The 27,107-nt window shown below is 43.2% G+C and overlaps 1 protein-coding gene across 2 annotated transcripts in view; it reads left to right on the forward strand.

Annotated features, from left to right (window-relative positions):
• SMG9 (SMG9 nonsense mediated mRNA decay factor) overlaps positions 1 to 27,107 on the forward strand; it is a 94,204-nt gene that overhangs the window by 48,290 nt on the left and 18,807 nt on the right. For both annotated transcript variants that reach the window (XM_069201260.1, XM_069201261.1), the window contains exons 8-10: positions 176 to 271; positions 763 to 848; positions 19,599 to 19,702. In XM_069201260.1, the coding sequence (XP_069057361.1) occupies positions 176 to 271; positions 763 to 848; positions 19,599 to 19,702 (286 nt within the window). The remainder of the gene's footprint in view (positions 1 to 175; positions 272 to 762; positions 849 to 19,598; positions 19,703 to 27,107) is intronic.

Raw genomic sequence — 27,107 nt, forward strand, 5'->3', positions numbered from 1 at the left:
ACTCAGTGTGCCATCAGTCGAAAAACCTCCGTACCAATGGCAAAAAAAGTGGGGGTGACCATGTCAAAAGGGACACTTTCCTACAGCAAATACTATCAAATAAAAAAAATGAACTTGAGCTCTGTTGATCATTGATAAGTATCCTGTTTTTCATTCCTGTTTTGTTTCTCTGCAGCCGGTCTTGAGCCCCGCCATCCTGGATCATCTGATCAATAATGACCGGAAGCTGCCACCAGAGTACAACCTTCCACATACCTACGTGGAAATGCAGGTATGGTGGGTGTGGGATCCACCAATGATGCGCCCTTCTTTGTATTGAAAATCAAGATGACTTGATGTGATTAATTCAGTAAGAGTTGAGGAAAGTCAACATGGTCTTTCTTGCAAATGGTGCTTGTTCTATGTGGTGAAATGGGCACCGAGAAAAACACAAGAGCTGACATCTTTAACTGGATAGCACATGAGACGAAGCGAGGCATGTGAAAGTATTGTTCAGTACAGTGGAAACAGGGTTGGGGGGGGAACAAGCTATAAGTGAGCCCTAATTGAGAAGGCACTCTCCCTACTTCTACTGTTGCACTTCTACTGAACAACCCCTTTTCCTGTATTTTAATAGCATTGGGTAAGTGCAGCGGGCCTGCCATCCAGAATCAGATTTTAAAGTTTGCAATTTTGTATTGTGCGTTGCTTGGAACAGTACCTTAGGGAAGTTTGGATAGGGTTGCTAACAATGACTCGCTCTCAACTCTTGCTCTTCCACAGTCTCTGCAGATCGCTGCCTTCCTCTTCACTGTCTGCCACGTGGTCATTGTAGTCCAGGACTGGTTCACAGATCTCAACTTGTACAGGTGAGAGTTGATAAGCATCCTGGTCATTGCATTACTTGGGCCTTTTTTCTCATAATGCCTGATACTGTCCAAATAAACTTATGTTATTTCTTGGATATATATAATTTTGTGAGTTGACTGAATGGCACTGTGCGTCAAAATATACCCACCTTTTTCCTTGTAAGAGGCTTTGTCAAAAGATGTGTTTAAAATACTGTATTATTTTAATACTAATAAAAGTTGAATTGTAAAATGTACCTCATTTTGGCAAGGTTTAATTTTACATTAACTTTCGATGTTTAATGATTAATTGCTGTGTTTTGTTAACAAACGTCCTGTTGCAGTAAAATTTCCAAAATCAAGCTATGAAAAGTTATTGTCTTGTAATTGAATTCATCTTATCGTGGGCTCTTCAATAAATTCATATCCATTGAATATTCTCAGCAGTGTGTGAGATCCCTGCAATAAATATGCCAGGAAACATTTTATTTGCCAAAAATGTATTACTTAATTCAACATTACTTATTCAAAGTCATTCCCTGTCTTTATATTGCTGCATACTGAATTAAAACCCCGAATAAACCATCTAGTATACCACTTCTAAACCTAATCAGGAGGCCTGTGACTATAAAGTTAAATATAATTAGCAGATTAAGTTGTACATACATTAAGAAAAATTGAAAAAATGAAAATGCTTTGTAAATGAGGAATTGTAGGCAAACATTAAGTTGGGATCTGTAGCTTTGGAGCAGTGGAAGTAAACGAAACAGATGCTAGTATGGACGATTGGCAGCATTGGTATGTGCAGCCAAAAAAAACATGCATTGGAAGGGTTAAAGACCAAGTGAAACGCTGGAGTCAAATTATGTAAAGCTGTCTCATTAAAATAAATTTTGATTTTTGTATTTTTTTGTGGCTTAAATAGTTTATGAATTCGTTATATTTTTGTATGTGGTTTTATGTATTGCTTTGACGTTCAAATTGAAGAAATTACTTGAGGCCTGTTCTATTGTTTCCCGGATGTGGTTACTCCGTCACAACCATGACGGATATCCTGTCTGCAGTATTACAATTTCATTATATCCTACAGAAAATGTAATACTGCGGACGGGATATCAGTTACATTTGTGACAAAGTAACCCGTCCGCCAAACTCTAAATCAGGCCCTTAGTCTGGGGATTCAAGCATCAAGTAGTGGAAGGTTAAGCAATTACTAATTCACAAAAGCAAAAAGGAGCTAGAATTCAGAATTCAAACTGGGATACTTTTCTACTGAATTTATTCAAGAAGGTTGACCAAAGAACAACCTGAGCTATCCTAATTGATAGTTCCGACCGACTGCAAACTCATTCTCTGATAATGTAAGCACAACAGATTGATTACATATGACCAAGAAAATCCTCTTCTCCAGTACTGGGGTATCTTTCATAGATTCATATGCTTGAATCATTCCCCGTCGTCGAAGTGGGAGTCCCATTGTACATAGAAAGCAGTAAATTAAAATTTATCATTGACGTTAATGGAAAAACATATTCACTTTATAGCTTATTAGTGTTATTAGAAATGACCGAAAGTCCAGCCAATCAGGTGAGAGCACCTTTTTAAAACCCTGACCACAGAGGCTCCAGTCTCAGATTTTCTACCACACGTTGTGTGAAGGGAGTCTCCCTGAGCTTTGCTCAGTTTATTTTTTCCTGACAGGAATTCTTCTGAATACTGTTTTCTGCTTCTACAGCTGTGACTTCTACATCATGCCTGCAGCCAAGAAAGGTCTATTTCGACCTTACAACACCTGTGGAAAGTTAAGGCTTCGCTGTGAGAACCCTCACAAGGACTGCATTTACTGTCTTCACCCAGAACACAAGGTGAAAGATTGCACAATTTGTCGAACCTTTGCTCACAAGACTTTGAGAGACAGAGAGGCCAGGCTCCTGCTTTGGCTTCAGAAGCTTAAATCCAAGGAAAACCTCTCTGATGATGATGCCAGCGACACCTCAGTGACATCGAGAAAGAGGAAAAGATCTGTGGAGAGTTTCTCTCTAAAACGAAGTAAGGCAGCCAAGAAAATGCATCTTGTGAAGGAAAAAATGCAGGAAATTCCTTCTATTTCAATGAACTATAGGGAGAAAGGTGATTCCGAACCTTCCACTCCAGCTGCCACTACAGTAAAAATTAAAAAAACATCCAGTTCTCTGCCACCATCGACATTAAAAATTTCAGCGCATCGTCAACGACAGCTTTGATTCCCCACTGTTACCACTGCAACATTTACAGCACTGCCTTCGCCCATAAGTGTTGTTTCCGTTATCCTTGGAAAACGTCAAAGAAATCAACCATTATAGAACCATCGACTAAGAGGTTTAACTCCTCAACAGCAGCTCTACCGTTGCCGTTTAATTAATTAGCTTCCACAAAGGCTTCTACATCGTCGATGCGGATACCGTCGACCACTCCATCGACATATATACCAGAAAATATAGCTCTGTCGATGGCAGCTCTTACGACACCAGCTCCGTCAACGGCAACTTCAAGAACAACAACACTGTCGACAAGGTCATTGTCGATGACGGCACAGTCAACGACAACACCGTTGACGCCCCATTTCTTTCCTTCAGACAGACCGATGACACCTATACTGTTGACTGTTAATTCAGCTAAATCTTCCTTTTTACCCTCAAGGTTGATAACAATAAGACGTAAATCTGTTTAGGAGACATACGTCAACCAGTAAGGTATCGTCTGTACCTCCAGAACATCTTGATGAAGAATAATATGGAGATGATTACTCTGATAATGGTCTGCTTGCAGTGGCTCATAGTCCTTCAGACCTACAAATTAAATGCCAGGAGGAGTGTGAACAGTTGTATGTTCAACAGTTGTTTGATAATCAACAACGCACACGTTCGCAACAACAACAGCGCAAGACAACCGTTCAGATGCCAGTGTCACTAACTGCCAATTTGTAGTATATGATGCAAGATTACTACAATAGATTCCCACCACCAGGATCAACAACTCCCCTTCATCATCCACAACTACTTCTAAGTTCTTCTTCCAGAGACCAATCCTAGGAGTTTCAGGTACCTAAAATACTGTTACCGCCTCCATCTTCACCTCTTGAAAATGATCCGCCTTCCTCAGATGAGGATCAAGAAGAAAGGGAAATTCAAGATACTGCCTCACTCCCTAATGAATGGGATGACTATCAGACGCAAATGACATTTCTCCCTCCCCCCCCCCCCCCCCCACCCTCCCGCCCTCTCCTCCACCACCAGTAGATTCTCTGCCACAAGATATAGGAGGGTTCCATAGAGTAATGGAAAGGGCAGCCAAGAGATTCCAGCTTCCCATTGTAACAAAACAGTCGGATTGCTTTCTTTATGACTTTAAACAAGACACCTGAAAGTCAGTTTGGTCAATCCCCATTGTAGATTTCATCTGGTAAGAAGGCCTTAAAGTGATGCAGACCCCATCCCCCATACTAGCGGTACTTCCCAGATTAGACAAAACATACAATACACCGGAAAACTCACCAGCTTGTTTGATTGGTCAACCCAAACCCTACTCTGGGATCACTCAGGCAGCCCAGCGCAGGTCCAGAAATCCATCCTCTCTGCTTTCCGCACCCCCCCCCCCCCCAACGGGAAAGGAAGGACATTGCTTACATACAATAGGAAAGACATTCTCCACAATGGCGGCTACAACGGTCAGGGCAGCAAACTCTTTAGCAATGCTAGGACAATAAGACCGCCAGATGTGGTCGGACATCTAATACATTGATCTCCTTCCCGAGAATGCTAGAGCTGAAGCATTGAAGATAATACAAGAGGGAGAAAAGATCTCTGCTGAGATCAAAGACTGTGCAATAGATGTGTTGTCCACAGGTTTTTGCCAGCTCACCAGAGCTGCAGTACTAAGACATCAGGGTTGGAATAAGGCCACTTCCTTCCACCCGGCGGTCCAGATGAAAGTTCTGGACATGCCATTTGATGAGGAACTATTGTTAGGCAAGCACGTCGCTGACGCGCTATGATCAATAAAAAAAGGACATGGACACAGCTGGTTCGTTGGGTACTCTACAATATAGAAGACAACCCTTTCGAGGGGCAAAAGGTAGAGGGCTTTACTCCTACAGAGGTGGCCTGCACCAATATATACAGTACCAACCTTATCACTGCCAGTTTCGTTCAGCCCCCAATCAACAACCCTATAGGCAGCCACCATCTGCAGCCTACAGGCATACCACCAGGGGAAAGTCTATATATAGGGTCAAGGACTCGTCCAGAAAACACTGACCTCCGCCATGTGCCTGCCCTCCAACCCCTATTCCAGCACTCAGGGGGCAGAATTTCCAGCTTCTCCCACCAGGGGTCCCAGATCACCTCAGACAGATGAGTTCTTGATATTATCACCAGAGGGCATACCCTGCAATTTCAGCAACCTCCCCCATCTGCCCACTTAAAAGAGCTCCTTTTACAAATTACCACAATGATGGACAAGGGAGCAATAGAGATCGTACCGAAGTCTTGGAGGGGAACCATCTTCTACTCTCGCTTCTTCCTTATCCGGAAAAAGAGAGGAAACTGGCGCCCCATCTTAGATCTTCGACAGCTAACCAAATTCCTGAAAAAACATTAAGTTCGATGGCATCTGTCGCTGTAGATACACATGGTATGCATGAGCTCGCCATCTGGTGTTGGGTCGGAGTGTTACAAGTTGTTTTTCTTCGAAGAAGTGTTTTCGAGTCACGGGACCGAGTGACTCCACCTTCTGTGCTCATTGCGCATGGGCGTCGACTCCATCTTCGATTGTTTTCTTTCCGCCATCGGGTTCGGACGTGTTCCTGTCGCTCCGAGTTTCGGAACGGAAAGATAGCTGAAGACGGAAGATTTTCGACGGTATCGTTGCGATCCGGTTAGAGATAGACACATACGACGACGCGTTCAACATCGAAGCGCCTCGGTGCCCTTCGGGGTAGATTTCGGCACCCCGTCGGGGCCTAGTCGGCCCGACCGCGTGGAGGACAACGCCGATGGATCGGACCCCGTTTCGATTCTGCCCCGAATGCCACAACAAATATCCTTATACGGACCTACACTCGGTCTGTAATCTGTGCCTGTCACCCGAACACAGCGAAGAATCCTGTGAGGCCTGTCGGGCGTTCCGGTCCCGAAAAACTCTGCGCGACCGTCGAGCGAGAAGACTCCAGATGGCGTCCACGCCAAAAGAGCGTCCACAGTTCGAGACAGAAGAGGAACAGGAGGAATCCTTTTCCATCCAGGACTCAGACTCCGACGAGCTACACTCTACAAGAACTGTGAGTAAGACGTCGAGATCAAACCTTAAAAAAGGAAAGAAGGCCCAGGGGACGCCACTGCCAACCGGCCATGGCTCCACCCAAATTCTCGGTGACCAACAATCGGCACCGAAAAAGGCCCATTCAGTGTCGAGATCGTCCGACTTCGGTCGAGACACCGGCACGCAGCCTCCTCGGGACCGAGAGAGTGCTAAACAGAAGCATCGACACCGAGAGTTCGGTGTCGACACGGATCGACGCCGAGACAGTGGCGCCGAAGACCATAGAGGCCAGGAATTTTCGGCACAGAAAAAGAGGAAGGTTACCTCGGAGCCGAAAAAAACAATCGACTGGGTTTTCGGAGCCGAAAAAAGCGACATCAGACCCTGTTTCTGGCTCCTACACTGAAGAGCATTCTATGTCTTCTCAAATGAAGAAACATAGATTTGAACAAGAACTGCAATCCACTGACGTGGATCACACGCAAAAGCGTATCTTTATTCAGCAGGGGACTGGGAAGATCAGTACCCTTCCACCTGTCAAACGAAAGAGAACGCTTCAGTTTACTCCTCAGCAACAAACAGCACAAAAGGTAACACCTCCTCCCTCGCCTCCACCTGTAACTCCGGCTTCGCCAACTTACACCCCGTCACATTCGCCAGCTCACACCGCCATGAGCCACGATGACCAAGATCAGGATGCGTGGGACTTGTATGACGCACCAGTGTCTGATAACAGCCCAGACACATACCCAACTAGGCCATCACCACCGGAAGACAGCACAGCCTACTCACAAGTGGTGGCTAGAGCAGCATTATTCCATAATGTGGAACTACACTCGGAACAAGTAGAGGATGATTTTTTATTTAACACCCTCTCCTCAACCCACAGCTCCTACCAAAGCCTGCCGATGCTCCCAGGCATGCTACGCCATGCAAAGGACATTTTCAAGGAGCCAGTTAAAAGTAGGGCAGTGACGCCTAGGGTGGACAAAAAGTATAAGGCGCCTCCTACGGACCCTGTATTCATCACCTCTCAGCTGCCACCAGACTCTGTGGTGGTAGGGGCTGCCAGAAAACGGGCAAACTCACACACTTCTGGGGATGCACCTCCCCCAGATAAAGAAAGTAGGAAGTTCGATGCAGCCGGGAAGAGGGTTGCTGTCCAAGCAGCAAACCAGTGGCGCATCGCAAATTCACAAGCGCTGCTAGCGCGATACGACAGAGCCCACTGGGATGAGATGCAGCATCTCATTGAACATCTCCCAAAAGATCTGCAAAAAAGAGCAAAACAGGTTGTTGAGGAGGGTCAAAACATTTCCAACAATCAAATACGCTCCTCTATGGATGCAGCAGACACGGCCGCAAGAACCATTAATACGTCGGTTACCATCCGTAGGCACGCATGGCTCAGAACGTCTGGATTCAAGCCAGAAATTCAGCAGGCAGTGCTTAACATGCCAGTAAACGAGAAACTTCTGTTCGGTCCGGAGGTCGACACAGCCATAGAAAAGCTCAAGAAGGACACTGACACTGCCAAGGCCATGGGCGCACTCTACTCCCCGCAGAGCAGAGGATCTTATAACACCTTCCGCAAAACACCTTTTAGAGGAGGGTTTCGGGGTCAGGCCACACAAGCTAGCACCTCACAGTCCGCACCGCCCACCTACCAGGGACAGTATAGGGGAGGTTTTCGGGGCCAGTATAGAGGGGGGCAATTTCCTAGAAATAGAGGAAGATTTCAAAGCCCCAAAACCACTACCAACAAGCAGTGACTCACACGTCACTCACCCCTCCCACACAACACCAGTGGGGGGGAGGATACATCAATATTACGAAGCATGGGACAAAATAACTACAGACACATGGGTCCTAGCAATTATCCAACATGGTTATTGCATAGAATTCATGCAATTCCCTCCAGACATACCACCAAAATCACAAAATTTATCAAAATACCATTCACAGCTTCTAGAGATAGAAGTTCAAGCACTACTGCAAAAAAATGCAATAGAATTAGTACCAAGCACACAAATAAACACAGGAGTTTATTCACTGTACTTCTTGATACCAAAAAAGGACGAAACACTGAGACCAATTCTAGACCTCAGGGTAGTAAACACATTCATCAAATCAGACCACTTTCACATGGTCACACTACAAGAAGTGTTACCATTGCTCAGAAAACACGACTACATGACAACCCTAGACCTCAAGGACGCATATTTCCATATACCAATACATCAATCACACAGGAAATATCTAAGGTTTGTATTCAAAGGAATACATTACCAATTCAAAGTATTGCCTTTTGGTTTAACAACCGCTCCAAGAGTATTCACAAAATGCCTAGCAGTAGTCGCTGCACACATCAGAAGGCAGCAAATACATGTGTTCCCGTATCTAGACGACTGGCTAATCAAAACCAGTTCGCTCACACAATGCTCAAACCACACAAATCAAGTCATACAGACCCTCTACAATCTAGGGTTCACCGTCAACTTTGCAAAATCAAACATTCTGCCAAGCAAAGTACAGCAATATCTAGGAGCCATAATAGACACGACAAAAGGAGTAGCAACGCCAACTCCACAAAGGATCCACAATTTCAACAGGGTCATTCAACACATGTCTCCAAACCAAACAATACAAGCAAGAACAATACTACAGCTCCTAGGCATGATGTCCTCATGCATAGCCATTGTCCCAAACGCAAGACTGCACATGAGGCCCTTACAACAGTGCCTAGCCTCACAGTGGTCTCAAGCACAGGGTCACCTTCTAGATCTGGTGTTGCTAGACCGCCAAACTTACCTATCGCTTCTATGGTGGAACAGTATAAATTTAAACAGAGGGCGGCCTTTCCAAGACCCAGTGCCACAGTACGTAATAACAACAGATGCTTCCATGACAGGGTGGGGAGCACATCTCAATCAACACAACATAAGAGGACAATGGAACATACATCAAACAAAACTGCATATAAATCATCTAGAATTATTAGCAGTTTTTCAAGCACTAAAAGCTTTCCAACCAATCATAACCCACAAATACATCCTTGTCAAAACAGACAACATGACAACGATGTATTATCTAAACAAACAAGGAGGAACACATTCAACGCAGTTAAGCTTGTTAGCTCAAAAAATATGGAAGTGGGCAATCCACCATCAAATTGGTCTAATAGCACAGTTTATTCCGGGGATCCAGAATCAGCTGGCAGACAATCTCTCTCGAGATCACCAGCAAGTCCACGAATGGGAAATCCACCCACAAATTCTGAACACCTACTTCACACTCTGGGGAACACCACAAATAGACTTATTTGCAACAAAAGAGAACGCAAAATGCCAAAACTTCGCGTCCAGATACCCACACAAGCAATCCCAAGGCAATGCCCTATGGATGAACTGGTCAGGAATATTTGCTTACGCTTTTCCTCCTCTCCCTCTCCTTCCTTACCTAGTAAACAAATTGAGTCAAAACAAACTCAAACTCATTTTAATAGCACCAACGTGGGCAAGACAACCCTGGTACACAACACTGCTAGATCTGTCTGTAGTACCACACATCAAACTGCCCAACAAACCAGATCTGTTAACGCAACACAACCAACAGATCAGACACCCGGACCCAGCATCGCTGAATCTAGCAATCTGGCTCCTGAAATCCTAGAATTCGGACACTTACAACTTAGCCAAGAGTGTATGGAAGTCATAAAGCAGGCCAGAAGGCCATCCACTAGACACTGCTACGCAAGTAAGTGGAAAAGATTTGTTTGGTACTGCCATCATAATCAGATACAACCACTAGAGGCAACTCCAAAACATATAGTAAATTACTTGCTCCATTTACAAAAAGCAAAGCTAGCCTTCTCTTCTATTAAAATACACCTTGCAGCAATATCTGCATACCTACAAACTACATATTCAACTTCCTTGTATAGGATACCAGTTATCAAAGCATTCATAGAAGGGCTTAAAAGAATTATACCACCAAGAACACCACCTGTTCCTTCATGGAACCTAAACGTGGTTCTAACAAGACTCATGGGCCCACCTTTCGAACCCATGCACTCTTGCGGAATACAATTCCTCACCTGGAAAGTTGCCTTTCTCATCGCCATTACATCTCTAAGAAGAGTAAGTGAAATTCAAGCGTTCACAACACAAGAACCTTTTATACAAATACATAAAAATAAGGTCGTCCTACGACCTAATCCAAAATTTTTACCAAAAGTTATTTCTCCATTCCATCTAAATCAAACGGTAGAACTACCAGTATTCTTCCCACAGCCAGATTCTGTGGCTGAAAGAGCACTACATACATTAGATGTCAAAAGAGCATTAATGTACTACATTGACAGAACAAAGAACATCAGAAAAACTAAACAGCTGTTTATTGCATTCCAAAAACCTCATGCAGGTAACCCAATATCAAAACAAGGTATAGCCAGATGGATAGTTAAATGCATCCAAATCTGCTACCTTAAAGCAAAAAGACAACTGCCCATTACTCCCAGGGCACATTCAACAAGGAAAAAAGGTGCTTCAATGGCCTTTTTAGGAAACATCCCAATGCAAGAAATTTGTAAGGCAGCCACTTGGTCTACGCCTCACACATTCACCAAACACTACTGTATAGATGTGCTATCCGCACAACAAGCTACAGTAGGTCAAGCTGTATTAAGAACTCTATTTCAGACAACTTCTACTCCTACAGGCTAAACCACCGCTTATGGGGAACTAACTGCTTACTAGTCTATGCATACCATGTGTATCTACAGCGACAGATGCCATCGAACTGAAAATGTCACTTACCCAGTGTACATCTGTTCGTGGCATCAGTCGCTGAGATTCACATGGACCCACCCACCTCCCCGGAAGCCTGTAGCAGTTCAGAAGTTACCTTCAATTTTGTACATTTGTATATATATTACTTAATCCTTTAATAGGTACATACTTACATTTTTCATTGCGCGGGCACTATTACTATAGTACAACTCCTACCTCACCCTCTGCGGGGAAAACAATCGAAGATGGAGTCGACGCCCATGCGCAATGAGCACAGAAGGTGGAGTCACTCGGTCCCGTGACTCGAAAACACTTCTTCGAAGAAAAACAACTTGTAACACTCCGACCCAACACCAGATGGCGAGCTCATGCATACCATGTGAATCTCAGCGACTGATGCCACGAACAGATGTACACTGGGTAAGTGACATTTTCATTCCGGATGGGCACTTTTCAGGATGTACTACAGTTGCTCAACCAGGTGGAATCACATGACGGCCTTAGATCTCCAAGACACCTATTTTCTTATCCCTATTCACCCCAGCCACAGAAAATGTTTACGCTTCAAAGTAGCAGCACCCACTACTAATTCAGAATGGTACCATTCGGTTTGAGATCATAATAATATAAATGAAATGTATGTGTGGGGGGCTATGGAAAGATGAAGGGCACTTTTACTGGGTGGTAGTGAGGGAATCCGAGGAGGAGGTCAGGGTAGTGGGAACTCCAATAATGATTGTTGGTGTCTTGAAAGAACGTGCTGATTGAGGGAGTAAGCGAAGATAAGGTGACCTCTTAAAAAAAAAAAAAAAAAAAAAAAAAAAAAAACACACACACACTCTCTTTCTATCTCGCTTTCTATCTCGCTCTCCCTTGTCTACGTAGGCTAGTGTTTTAGAGCAACAGTTCAGCCAGTAGCAGAGATGGCATCTCGTTGGATGACTGCTGCTCTCGCCCTCACTCGGGTTATAGAGGACAGCTCTGACGTCGGATCAGAGACTGAGACCGCATCTGAGGGATAGGACAATGGCCCAGGCTCTGGGAGTGATTTTTTAAATTTATTTTGTATTTTTATTTTTTCAGTCAGAGGAGTCTCATTTGAAAGTTCCTCTTCCATTTATTATGAGTGAGGTGATGAGGACAGTCCTGCTGTCCTTTCGCAAGCACAGTCTGTGCAGCGGGACAATAGCTGGTTAGCCCAACCCAGAGAGCAGGTGCATGCGGCCGCAAGCACAGAGAGAGTGCTCTCTTGGGAGCTCCCCAATTTAGTTCAGCCCCAAATTCCACCACCCAAATCGTATTGTGGAGACATCAAAATTATCCATCACAAAACAACCTGGTTTTGTAAGGCAGGCACCTGCGTTTTTGGTCCTGGGCTCGGCAGCCATATAGGGAAACCTACCAAACCCAGAAATTTCTGGAAACTCAATTTTTTCTTGCATTTCTGTCACACAAACTACAGGAATATGCTGGGATCCACAAAATTCCTACCACCCAGTGTATCCCCACCTATCCTGATCAAAACGCTGCCCCACTTGAGTGCCTGTACCTACTGCCTGCATCCGGAATGGGTCACCCCAGGGTCAACAGTTGCCCTCATGTAAGAACCAACATTGACCGTTGTGTGATCTATTCCTGTCGCGGTCAGTAGGCCTACCCACAAAAGTGAGGTACCATTTTTATCGGGAGACTTGGGGGAATGCTGGGTGGAAGGAAATGTGTGGCTCCTCCCAGATTCCATAACTTTCTATCACCGAAATGTGAGGAAAAAGTGTTTTTTTTTTTTTGTTTTTTTGTTTTTGCCAAATATTGTGGTTTGCAAAGGATTCTGGGTAACAGAACCTGGTGAGAGCCCAACAAGTCACCCCATTCTGAATTCCCCTAGATGTCTAGTTTCCAAAAATATATAGGTTTGCTAGGTTTCCCTATGGGCCAGCTGAGCTAGAGGCCAAAATCCACAGCTAGGCACTTTGCTAAAAAACAGGTTAGTTTTCTTTGGGAAAATGTGATGGATCCATGTTGTGTTTTGGGGGCATTTCCCATTGCGGGCACTAGGGCTACCCACACAAGTGAGGTACCATTTTTATTGGAAGACTTTGGGAGAATGCTGGGTGGAAGGAAGTTTGTGGCTCCTCTCAGATTCCAGAACTTTGCAGCACCGAAATCTGAGGGTAAAGTGTGTTTCATTTTTTTCTTTTTTTTTTGGGGGGGGGGGGGAATTTTGAGGTTTGCAAAGAATTCTGGGTAACAGAACCTGGTGAGAGCCCCACAAGTCACCCCATTCTGAATTTCCCTAGGTGTCTAGTTTTCAATCATGCACAGGTTTGGTAGGTTTCCCTAGGTGCTGGCTGAGCTAGAGGCCAAAATTCACAGCTAGGCACTTTGCAAAAACACAGCAGATTTCAATGTAAAAACGTGATATGTCCATGTTGCGTTTCCTGTCGCGGGCATTAGGCCTACCCACGTAAGTGAGGTACCATTTGCATCGGAAGACTTGGGGGAACACAGACTAGCAGAACAAATGTTATTGCCCCTAGTCTTTCTCTACATTTTTTCCTTCCAGATGAAAGATAGTGTGTAAAAAGATGTCTATATGAGAATGCCCTGTAATTCACATGCTAGTGTGGGCACCCCGGACTTCAGTGATGTGCAAATAACCACTGCTTCTCACCACCTTATCTTGTGCCCATTTTGGAAATACAAAGGTTTCCTATTTTTCATTCTTTATATTTCACCAAATGAATTGCTGTACACCCGGTATACAATGAAAACCCATTGCAAGGTGAAGCTTCTTTATTGGCTCTGGGTACCAAGGGTTCTTGATGAACCTACAAGCCCTATATATCCCTGCGGCCATAAGAGTCTAGCAGACGTAACGGTATATTACTTTTGAAAATATGGCATCACAGGAAAAAGTTAGAGTAAAACGTGGAGGAAAATGGCAGGTTTTCTTTCATCTTAATTTCAATATTTTTTTATTTCAGCTGTTATTTTCTGTAGGAAAACCTTGTAAGATCTATACAAATGACCTTGCTGAATTCAGAATGTTGTCTGCTTTTCAGAAATGTTTGCTGTCTGGGATCCAGCATTTGTTTCACACCTATTTCTGTCACCAACTGGAACAAGGCTAAAATCACATAAAATAGTAAAAATGGGGTATGTTCCAGTAAAATGGCAAAATTGTATTGCAAAATGTGGTTTTCTGATTAAAGTCTGCCTGGTCCTGAAAGCTGGGAAGATGGTGATTTTAGCACCGAAACCCCTTTATTGATGCCATTTTCAGGGGGAAAAACCACATGCTTTTTTCTGAAGTACTTTTTACCCATTTTCCTGAAGAAAAACAAACCAACTAAATTTTTGCTGTATTTTGGCTAATTTCTTGGTCTCCTCCAGGGGAACCCACAAATTCTTTGAGGGGTGGAGGGGGGGGGGGGGGTGAGGGAGAGAGAGGCCCAGTAGCTAAGGGGTTAAACAGGACCTCAACAACCTGACACGAGTGGGAGCTCAACCAGACAACTCTTGTCATCTTTTGCTTCGCTAGGGCAAGCCCAGTTTGGACCTCTTTGCAACAATGGAAAACAAGAAATGCCAGTACTACGTAAGCCGGCAACCGCAGAGGGTCGAGGAGGATTGCATTTTTGATGAAATGGTCAGAGATTTATGCTTACGCTTTTCCCCTGCTTCCGCTAATCCCAAGAGTTCTAAAGAAGATGAAGAGAGAACCTTGCCGGCTGTTACTGATAGCTCCCAGATGGCCACGTAAGTTTTGGTTCACAGAGCTCTATCCCTTTCGGAACAACCTCACGTTCTGTTGGAACCAATACCGAACTTACTAATGATTAATCGAGACCAGGTCCATCATCCCAACCCGACTTCTCTTTGGTTATCAGCTTGGCTCCTGAATTCTATGAATTTGCTGACCTAAACATTCCAACAGATTGTTGTGAAGTCTAAACGAACAGTTCTGGGGCCAAGGCACATTCAGCTGCACCTTTTCCTGTATTCATCCGATTGAGATGAGATATATTTACTTTAGGCCAAGTTGTGCAAGAGTCAAAAGGATCAGCCCCCTAATCCTCAATCACCAAATGGTGCGGTAATAATGAACCATGGCTCAGCACAAACTTCATCCAAAAGGTTGAATAGTGGAGGACCTCCTTAAACAGCTACTATAACTGTAGAAATGTCTTCTCCATATCACTTCATCAGTCAAATCCTTTATTAATCATAAATACATTTATTGTTCCATTTACAAATGTCTATGAAAATCCAGCCATGATAAAAAACAATGCCATAGCCAACGTGTTTCGTCCCACAGGACTTCTTCAGGGCTAAAAACATAACCAAATAAATAACCGTAAGTCCCCATAATTTAATACTTGATAAATGAACACAAATAACATTTTTAAACTTTTGAATTAATTTCATCCATCTTCCTGTCGCTATCATAATATTCACCAAATATCTGTCACCCGCATTATTATTATTATCAAAATTATGCGTATTGTTATTTTCACAGTATATTTAAAATTCATTCACATATAAAAATACTGTTAACCCCCCATAAATAAGTCATAGAATCTTTAAAAATTATTCATGTGGTCCATATTAACTTACTTATTTACTCTATTTATATGTTTATCTCTCACAAATCAAACTTGTTATGTATTAAATAACAATTTGATTCGCTTTAAACTCTGAGCTAAAATCTGCACACAACGTTGATATGTTGATACTATATAAGCTCCAATTATATTAAGTTGAGCAGTGCTATTATTAAAGTTTTTAAAGATTGTTGTGAAGTGCTCGCTAGTGCTAGAGCCCACACTACAAATAAAACATACAAACTCAAATGGAAAAGATTATGTATATGGTGTAGGGATTCCGATGTCCACCCTCTGACAGCTTCCCCAGAACAGATACTTCCGTATCTTCTTCACTTGGCAAAATCAGATCGCTCTCACTCATCAAGGTTCACCTGGCAGCCATTTCTAGATTTTGCCGTACTTCTAATTCACCATCTTTATGGTCCTCCGGAATAGTAAAACAATTCCTAAAGGGGCAATTCAGATTGTTTTCTTCAGTTAAAATCCCTCGTCCTCCTTGGCATCTCAATATTGTACTTCCACAAATGATGAAGCGTCCGTGAGGGCCTATACACAGAGCAGACTTGAAATACATTTCCTGGAAGACCGTGCTTCTGCTAGCGCTTACTTCAGAGTCAGTGACATTCGGGCATTTACAGTCTCTCAACCTTTTCTCCAATTTGTCTGACACTGTCATCCTTAGAACTAATCCTAAATTTATCCCCAAAGTTCACTCAAACTTTCATCTGAATGAACCAGTGGTATGGAAGACTTTTTTTCCCAAACCCCCCCCCAAACTCTGGCAGAAAGAGCTCTACATTCCTTAGATATCAAGAGATGTCTCAGATTCTACATACAAAAGACTAGAAGCTTTTGCAAAACCTGATCAATTGTTTATAGGCTATGGACAACTAAGAAAGGGATGTCCCCTTACCAAACAGACTGTAGCTTGGTGGATCGTCATCGGCATACAATTGTATCACCAGCTAGCAGGAAAACCACTGACCGCCATCGTCAAAGCCCACTCCACCACAGCTGTCTCCACCTCCGCAGCTCTCTTCGCAGGGGTGCGTATACAACAAATATGTAGAGCGGCAACGTGGTCTAGCAGCCACACCTTCACTCAGCACTACAGCCTAGATGCCGCAGACAGGATGGATTCAACAGTAGGACGCAGTTCTACGAAATATGTTTACATAAGGTGAGACAGTTGTGTTGTTTTTCTCACCATCCACCATTTTGTGTGTGTATATATATATATATATATATATATATATGTGTGTGTGTGTGTGTGTGTGTGTGCACTTATATAGAGGTATACCTTATGTTCACTGCTAATTATTCTTATTCAAGCATGTGAATCTATGAAAGATACCCCAATACTGGAGAAGAAAATAAGTTACTTACTGTAACTGCGGTTCTCCAGTATTGGTTTCTTTCATAGATTCAAATGCGAACCACCCTCCTCCCCATAGAAGCTCACCTCATGTCTTCTTCCTTTGTACATCAATTGTGCTAGAAAATCTGAGAGGCTGTAGCCTCTGTGGTGAGGGTTCTAAAGGGTCCTTTCGCCTGATTGGCTGGACTTAGGGTCATTTCTAATAACACTGATAAGCTATTAAAGTGAATGCATTTTTCCTTTAACTTCAATGTTAAATTTTAATATACTGCTTTCTGTGTATCGTGGGACTCCCACTTCAATGACGGGGAATTATTCAAGCATGTGAATCTATGAAAGATACCACTACTGGAAAACCACAGTTACAGGTAAGTAACTTATTTTCTTTTTTGTGGGTGGTGACACATTTCTTTTCCCTTTCTTCCCAATTGCTGCTACTAATCACCCTAAGGCACACCACCTCATTGTGACTGGTACACAATAACCATGTGTCCACAGATTGCTAAAAGCATAAACTCAATTATTTGACTACTATGAATAAGATCCCCTACTCGCATCTTGATTGAGACACGTCCCACTCTTTGTAAGTGACTGGTTATCTGATCTGCAAGCTCATTTTCATCTAAGTATGTTAAACCATAATAAATAGTTGTTTAATTCCATATTAAGGCGAATAAGTTGTCAGTCATTGCTGAAGATTGTTTCAGATAATAAGTGTACAACTGTAAAACTTCAATAGATAATGATTACAAAACAAAGAACCGCTGAGCGTGAGTGCACATAACACTTTTTATGCATCTTTGAAAAGCAAAATACAGTTCATGTGAGTAAACAGGCGAACAGCCTGATGAGGATTTTACGAGTGGCAGCAGGTTGCTCCGTTATCTAAAAAAAAAAAAAAAAACAGTGCAGTGAGAGATGGCCTCTATTATTTTTTTTATATATTTTTTTTTATTGGGCATTTCGTACGGAACTTATACATGACTATTTCATTATTTCGCCTTCCTGGCACTGTCAGGTAGGAGAAACTGTTCTCTGTGAAATTAATGAAAATACCAGTAAAAGAGAGATGGGATTACAGTTTAGTAACTGTGCCTTCTTCTTCAAAGGATCTTACTTATTATCTGTGAACACTGAATAGATTAGCAAACTCACCCCCACCCTGAGTGGCTGGTAAGCCAGATCAAGATATGGATAGTTAAGAATTTGTCAAGCCTGCATGTATTTTACTTCAGATCATGCAGACGTTTCAGTGTGTAGAAAGAAGGCTTGTGACCTGATTAGAGGTAAATATGGAATTCCACTCCTTCTGATTCCTAGTGGACCTGGTGTTCCCGCACCCATTTGCTTTCCCTGGTGGTAGAACGACGGTCCTGATTTTTCTGAGCAGTATTTCCATCTGGAAAAAACATGCTAAGCTTTTTTTTCTGTAAAGGGAGCACACAATGTTCTCCTCTGCCAGAACTTAGGTTTTCCTTTCTTATCCTACTTGCCGTACGCCCCACCTTACAGCCTCTTTCCACACAGAGACCACAGCATATATGTATCACTAGCTGGGACCAGCTGGTGTATGTTTGTGTTAAACCCCACTGAATTAGGAATTCCATGTGGTTTTACAACTAGTAAATTGCACAGTCCGGAAGATGTTACTGCACAGTAACTTAAATTTTGCTTGCGCCCTGCCAGTACCGTGCAACTCTAAATTGGTCCTCAATGACCGCGGGAGGAGGTGCACCCGGGCCACATCCTAGTGCCACATCCTAGTGCCACATCCTAGTGCCACATCCTAGTGCCACATCCTAGTGCCAGATCCTAGTGCCACATCCTAGTGCCACATCCTAGTGCCACATCCTAGTGCCACATCCTGAATTGTGTTTCACAATGTGAAAGAAAGTACACAATTGTGCTTGCAGACAGTTCGCCTCACTCACACTTAAAATTATTCTCATATTCTTGTCCATTGAACAAATACTTTTGTCAGAAAGCTCTTGGAGCCTGTTGAAAAAGCAATGAAAAATGACATTGTACGAATAAACCTTACGTCCCAGAACACATTTTTAATACTAAGACAGAAATATGTCAAGCGAAGAAAAAACTGCTACATTAGACATTTGAGAAAAATACCTGGAGGATATATATGAGACCTTTGCTCTACATAACAGAATGATGAGCAGAGCTTAACTGTCAATATGTTGCACTATGAATGCTGCAGTGTGACTGCATGTTTAATGAGGCTGCTGCCTTTCACATCGCATGGTTTTCATGTGTATTTTTCTTCTCTTCCTATGTAAATCTGTTTGCCACCCATACGGCCTTGTCTGTGCTATGTAAAACCTCTAATAATTAAATGAGAGCCTCAGCATGTCACTTTCTGCGGGTGTTGCTCCTGTTCACAAATATTTGTGAGACCCTTTTTGTCAGGGATCCTAATCATTCACATTCTGTGGAGGTTTCCTCTTGATTTCCAAGCCTGTGCATACATGAAGCTTCTCGTTTTATTGGCCGGGATTGTGGAAATCTTCTAAAAGTTATTGACATCAAGGGGGTTTCTCTTGAGTCCTTTTTCAAGGCAGTGACCCTTTTCATTTCAGGACTGAATTGTAAATTTCTGTTGTGGGTAAGTGAGGGTGAGCCTGGAGTAAAGGACTACTGTTTACTTCCTGAAATATTGTTCATTTTGTCTTGTCCTCCTCTACAGGTTCCTTCAAACAGCAGAGATGTTGAAACCGTCTACACCCTCCCCCAGCCATGAGAGCAGCTCCTCTGGTGGTGACAATGGCAGCGAGTATTACCCGCAAGTGGGTAAGTACGGATGCATTAGCTAGATGCTGTGGTCTAGTTTCCGAGCAGTTCATGGATTGATGTAGATTAACTTAACACTACATTAAAAGGAACAGCTGGGTCATTCAGGCAGAGTAGTAAAAGGATCCTAGGTAGGATATGTAAAGATAGGGGTAAGGAGTATCATTTTTGTGTCTGTCTTAAAAGCAACTGTTCTTCAGGTTTGGGTGTCATAATCTTGGTGATGTGTGCTCATCATGCAACATTGATACAGAGCTAATATGGTGATGATGAAGGCACCATGCAAGCATAAAGAAAAGTTGAACCTAAGGAAGAGGCTTAATTTGAAATTGGGCTTTGGTCGTGCCTAAATCCCGCACTGTAGGGTTAACACTTTAATAAAGCCTGACTGCTGCCCCATAGGGTGTCCTGGCACTGAAAATGTGTAGTGCTTGATTATGCTGCCTACAGTTGTACCACAGTAAAAACTGATTATTAGTGTCAATGACCCATCTGTCTTTCATATGTTATTGTGCTCTAATTTTGGCAAAAAAAACCTTCTGTGGCTGAGTCCTCTTCATGAAGGACCTATCTCAAGATATCACCTCCAATTATAGTAATCGTTCTGTGAGCCACAGTTTATTAATTATGAAATTAATAGAGATGCTTAAGGCGTCACTTGCTTCTAGCTTCTCTCTCTTCCCTTGGAGAGGATCCCATATAGTTACAAAATCAGACCATCTCTTTCAGATGCTGTCAGTGGTCCTCTGCTTCTCTGTTGCCCTGATGCATCACCCAATACTGTGTATTTTGCTAATGCTTTACGTTTGGGAACTAAGTCCAACTTGCAAGTGTCAAGTGATTTAACGTGACCCCTTGTACGTATCTTCTAGCGATCTGCATTGTTACTGTTTCTGGTACATAATGGCTTCCTCTTCCTCTGCTTTAAAGTGTATTTTAAAGGTAAGGGTGAGTGGAGAGGGAAGTGTAGTGAAGCTTTTTTGATCGCTATATCATCCCGGATTTCACATGTAGTCTTTGTGACCAGGCTTCAGCAAAGATTATTAGATGTAAACTGTTCAGGTAGCTTTGCGTCTCCTCAAGAGCACTCCAGGCTACCATTTGATCCATAGCCCATTTTTTCACTGTTTCTTCATTAGAGCGGTTAATTTATAATTAATATTTTAAGCTTTCTGAGCAAGCCAGTCATCCTTTATCTTTTGTGACCAATAAGGTTTTCATGACCATCCTTGCCTTGCCTTTCTCCTAGCCCAGGTAAAATTTGTAGAGTTTTAGGAATCTGATCTCACCTCTGTTGGAAAGTGGATTATTATTTGGGGGACCGCAGTCCACCTCAGAGGATAGGGCTACCACCTGCTTGGTGTCACACAAATTGCACTCAGGCTCAATCCCTAGTAAAATGACACAAAGCAGTCTGGCTTATATTAAAGGGAACGTCTGAAGTCTTTATGCAGTGCATACACCGAAAAAGGCACATAAAACGCAATAAAATGCCGCAAACCATTTTAAAATAAAGAGAAACATTTAAAATAAAGAGAGTAAAGAATCACCAAAACTCTAATAAGGGAAGCCAGAAATAACTTTTTAAAGATAAAAGTGAAAATGGTGACAAAAAGCATAAAGAGCCAATGACTGTACAAGTTGAAGACCAAGACCTAGATTTGAATTGAGGCAGACTGTGATCTGAGCCCTGGTCGATACCATTAGTGAATGGTCCTCACTGAAAGTCGGGAAGTCAGAAACGTTTTCAAACTTTCTTTTTTTTTTGAGCCGCAACGCAAGGGATGTTCACTGTTTTAAGAATAAAAAATCCTCCTCTGTGGGTTACCGCAGAAATTGTAGCCACCATAGTGGATAGCTGGATACTTGAAGCAGGTCTCCCTATAGCGTTGCAGCTTTCTCTCTGAAAATGTAGAAGGCACAAAGCAGAACGGGATGTTTTTCTGAGATGCTGGATGGCAACAAAGCTGAAATTCAGTCCAACCCTGTGGAACTGCCAGTGAATACCTTATCCTGTAGTTCCCCCTAAGCGCTGGAGGAGACATTTTTCAAAGTTCCCAAAATTTCTTCTGGTGCCCAAACCTCCACAGGAGTACACTTCTAAGGCCCACAGGACCTCAAGAGATGGCACTTCGATACTTTCAAGCTGTCAGGCAGAGGTCAACATCAAAGTCCAGTGCAGGTGCCACTGATCAGCTGGGTACTTCCAGGAAAAGACTCTTAAATCTTTTTGTGTCCCTGTAGAGACACAGGAGGTCAGCCAGCTAACCCTTGGAGTCTACTTCTTTGTCCTAGGTACCGAGAAGGAGCAGGTTCAGTCCGAGTCATTCAGGGCTCCTATAACTTCACATACAGCAGGTCCAGTGCTCTTCTGATCTTCTACAGGTCCAGAAAGGTCTGAGAATGGTTCCTTGGGGTGTCACATTTATGCCTTGCTCCATATAGGCGGTGGAACTTCTGGACACTCCCTAACCAATGTGGGAAGGTTCTTGAGGGCAGCCCTATCCTTTTTTTCAGTAGTTCCCATTTTTCCCACTTAAGCTAATCCCACAGTGTTCCTCACCCTCAAATTACAAGATCGGGGAAACCCTTCTCCCCTTGTGCCGAGCCTGTGTGTCTACCCAGAGGTGTGGCCATGGTAATGAACAGTACCTGCCTCTGTGGTCACTCAAAAGCTGAGGCATCCCAAGTGTTAACTAAAATTTCCCTCTGGTAAGCAGGCTGTTCTGAGAGAATATTTTACACCCAATTCAGCCAAAGAATGGCTGGGCAGTTGCTGGAGATCTAATGCAAATTATCCTCCAGCAGTTTTAGGCAGGGTGAAGGTAATTTTCTAATGAAAGTTTCATTTTCCAAATATTTAATACAATTCTAACTTTTTCCTTTAGTTTAGATTTTTCTTTAATATATAATAATAAGTCTATCAATTGAGTCAATAGCTGGCATCAATCAAAAGTTACGGATTCAAGCTTGGAAGCTGTGCTTTGCCTTTTTCTATGTGCCAGTTACAGGCTGACCAGTGACAGTGTTGTTGTGGGCGTAATCACTGGAGGAACATGACATTTCTAATGTGTCACAGGTTTTCCTCCTATAGTATGCACCCCACCTTGTGGACAGCAAGATGTTTACTGGTGGCGTATTTAATATTAAATTTAGTATTTAAAGTCCTTTTGCCCCACCTGTCAAAAGGGTGATTTTTGACAGGTCTGGGCAGCAGGATTGAAACTGCTAGTGCCCAGTTGCAGGGCATACCTGAAGGCATGTTTCCACAGCCACTGTCTTGGATGGCACAAAAGGTGCTGTAGTCGACAGGCGGCATTTAACTTTCCATGCCATGGGTGTATTCCTGTACCATATACTTTGACCTTTTAGGTAATTTAAATGTTCTAAACAGTTTTTATGTAAATTAGGCACATTTCAAGATTTCTAGCAGGTGAGTCTTTCTCCTCCCTCACCCCCAATTGATACATTAAGGATGTAATTACCTAAAAAAGGATCACTTAGCAACATCCTCCGTGAGGTTAGAGGTGGGCAGTGATTGAAATGAGTGGATATTTTTAAAGTTAGCCTTGCAGAGTTGTGCATTTATTTAAATGGCCAGATATTTAACGAAGTTTCTCTGTTCACTGTAATACGTTACTGAAGTGACACACTATTGGGTGGGATGAACATGTTAAACATTTTGGATTTATCTTTGTTCCCTCTGAAACCTGACATTTTCCTCAGTCTCTGCAGATCCTGTAGTATAGCTGGGAGAGATACCTCCGGCTTTTGTCACTAAGAAATTGCATATTAACAGACATATCCTATGAGTATCTGTAATGTGAGACGTCCCAGAACAATCAGAAGTTACTGTGCCTCAGGTGTGTCAATAGGAGACTTGTGGTGTACTTGAGTTGTCCTAATCCCATTGCTCAATTCCCTCCTGTGTCTTGTGTCCCTACGCAATTTACTTTTTAACCTCCAAACTTAAGGTCCCTGTTTTGTTCTGAAACCCCACCCCCACTTCTACATTTGTGTGGGTATTGTGAAACGCAGCACTAGCTGCCATTCTTCGCCTAGAAGCCTGCAAATTGCGAGCATGGTTGTAAAAATGTGATCTGTTTACATGTAGACCCGGGGCACATGTGATAAGGAGAAGTTTGTCTTGGGTTCTAGAATCTTCACATACCTACAAGTCAAAATTCACAAAACAAATTTTGAACCTTCTTGTTTGCTATCTTTTATATAGGTATGAAGCAGACTTTAGCATTCTGCTTCTGGGTCCTGTACAGAGTTGAAATTTCCAGCCGTAGTGAGGTCCTCTTCACTTGATTTAATATCTCTGTATTGCAAGATGCAATGAATTAGTATTGGAAATATTTGGAGGGGTAATGGTCAAGTCCAAATCCAAGAGAATGTACCTGCCCCAGGTCTCTTAATTTTAACCTGTAATGCACACAACCCAAGGCAACAGACATTTGTTCATGTTCCAAAGGCCTAAAGTAATGGGGGGGAGGGAGGAGGTGTGTTATGATTTGTGACCCTTCAGAATCTTCAGGGTCTTTATGAAATATCACTGAAAAGTACAGAATATCCAGATCCCCAATTTTTAAATGTCTCCATATCTTTTGTCACTTATTTAAATGTGTGCCCTTTACTGTGGTACTGGGTAATTAGCCTGAGAAAGTGTACCCAATCACGGTTGTTTCCCTCTTGCCCAGCTTTTGTCCTTTTTATGAACCCCCATCTTCAGCAGTGTCGGTTCTCCTTGCTATAAAAACCCCAAAACCAACAAAACTAACTTTGCCCCTGGATAACAGACAAAGACAGTGCTGTTTGTGTGGGGTTCAGAGATTCCCCCAATTATCCACCCAGTCTGGGCAAGGGTTATTATACTAAACCTCAGTTTATTACATTTCAATCTATATGACATACATATTTCACAAAGGTTGTCGGATGTGCCACCATTCCTCTACAAGCGTTTGTCTCGGTCACCTGGTGCCTTTCGTCTGCTATTGCCACGCGACTCCTTGAGTACTTTTCTTGTGTATAGAAATAACTCCATCTTTAGTCGAGATTGTGATCTTTTCCACTTTCCATTTACACTGCATTCTTCTGTGAACAGCTACCTATAAATGATTTGTCTCTTGTTGAGTTCCTGAACCATCAGAAAATATTGCTTCAATTTTGTTAGCGTTTCTGCAGCTTAGTTATGTTATAATGTCATCTGGTTTTCTCATTAAGTGACCAGTCCTCCATTCCTTGCCGTTTGGCACTTTTAGCAGGTAGGACATTATTTTGAGCAATATAGCCATGGATGATCTGAGCCCTGACAGTAGGTTGCTCTTCCCCACTCTTTTTTTTTTTTTTTTTGTATTCCCATTGGGAATTATAGGCTTGCTTTGAAAAAGCCACAACCCAGTTCTTTCAACCAGTGTTGCTTCTGTTTTCCTCTTGATCCTCCTTTAGAATGCATATGTATGTATTGTCCATCTGGGAACTATTGCAAGGCCCTCTCTTTTTTCCAGTAATATTTTTGTTCAGATAAAGACTCCTAGCTGCAGATTCCTCACATTTTGAATATTTCCTGCTCGTCAGACTGGATCCAGAAACTTTTCAGCAGTACTTCTGTGCGCCGGAAGCTGGTGCCTTGTGGCTCTGCACTGACGCAATTCCAGTCCGGAAATGGTGTGTGGGGACTACACAGGTACTACTCCTGTGCACTGATGTCAGTTATTTTCTTTTCCTGCCACCAGACACGGATCAGGAGCTTCCTCTCGACTCGCTACATTTTCTTTAGTGTGCAAACTAAAATGACTGGTTTCAGGCTCTGTAGCCACTGTTGCAAACAAATGTCTGTGACAGATCCCCATCAAGTGTGCCTGTAGTGCTTGAGGTCGAGCCATGACTCCAAGGTCTGCAGCAACTTTGTTTCGATGGACCCAAAGGCGACCAGGGAACACAAGGCAAAACTTTCCATCACCATGCATAAGAAGCCTCTGCAACAGAACCGTTCCAGTCCCGCTCCATATCCAAGGTTTGCTCTTAGTCATGTTCCCAGAGTCAATTAAGTTGTTCCAGAGGTCAGTCTCCAAGACCTCGGGTAAGCATAAGGAACAGAAGTAGTTGAAGCGGGATTGTGCTCCCTCGCACCACTTTCATTCGCCTATGAAAGTGAGTGCCACTCTTCTTGATCTCACTCCCATCCTGTTAATGAGTGTGTATATTACGTTACGTTGGCCAGTGTCAAAAGCCGTTCCCATAGCTGGGTTCGGCACGACCCTAGTTTCTGGGGCCTTCAGACATGCCACATCAGATCATATACCACCTTTTCGGATCCCTTCCAACTCACTATTGCATGCATTTCTGCCCCAAGAAGCAGAGAAGCCTTCTACCTGGGAAACTGCAATCAGGTTCACCTTCTGCGCCAGCTGAATTCTCCAAATTTATTTTGCCTTTGGGTCTTGTTCTGGACGCTGGCACCATGACCCATGCCAACCTGGGCACGTTGACGCAGATGTCAACTTTCCTGCATGAAGAAGCGGCCCCAATTCTCCTTTTTGATACAGAATCGACGGTCTGACCTCGAAAAAAGTCTCGTTGGAATTCGCCTGCAACACTGTTACACCCAATTCAAATATCACAGTCTTGACACACACTTCGGCATTTCCTTTTTCGGGCTAATTCATATAATGATTGTGACCTAGGTGATGAGTTAGCTCAGCCCTACCAAGATTATAAATGGTTCGGGGACTTGTAGGTGGCTAGTGGTCTCAGTACCTCCCTGGATACAGGTCTTCTCCCCACGACTAGCCACAGAGGAATATGCTTCCTACACAATGGTTTATGCATTGGGCAGCCAAAGTACTTTTCTGCAGCTCCTCACCTTGGAGGTTAAAACTAATGTATTGACGGAAGTCCTTCAACCGGGGCATTAATGGACACAACATTAGGGGCTTGGGACAAACCGATGCATTGCTTCTGGGTTGGAGGTGGCCAGCTAGGTTAGGTGGTGATCAGAGACCTCTGGTCTCCAGCACAGTCCTGGCTCCATGTCAGCGTTCTGGAGCTGAGGGCAATCTACTTGGCGTTAAAAGCCTTCCTTTGTCAATCAAGGGGAGGATAGTATGGCTGTTCACGGACCAAAGCAGAGCCATGTGGTACTGCAACAAACAGGGCGGTGGTCACGAACCATGTGCCAAGAGGCCTTGCGCCTCTGGAAAGGGCTGGACCAACCAAGGAATTTTCCTGGTGGTGAACCACCTGGCACGTTCATTGAGTGCCAATGCAGACAAGCTCAGCCGTTGACCCCCCGGTGAATCACGAATGGCAGTTACATACAGAGATGACACAAGGCTTCTTCTGTGAAAAAGAGAGATCTTTGGCTCGTTCTTTGCACCACACAGAGAACATGAAATGGCAG

This window comes from Pleurodeles waltl, chromosome 7 (assembly GCF_031143425.1).
Source record: "Pleurodeles waltl isolate 20211129_DDA chromosome 7, aPleWal1.hap1.20221129, whole genome shotgun sequence".
NCBI classification, from domain to species: domain Eukaryota; kingdom Metazoa; phylum Chordata; class Amphibia; order Caudata; family Salamandridae; genus Pleurodeles; species Pleurodeles waltl.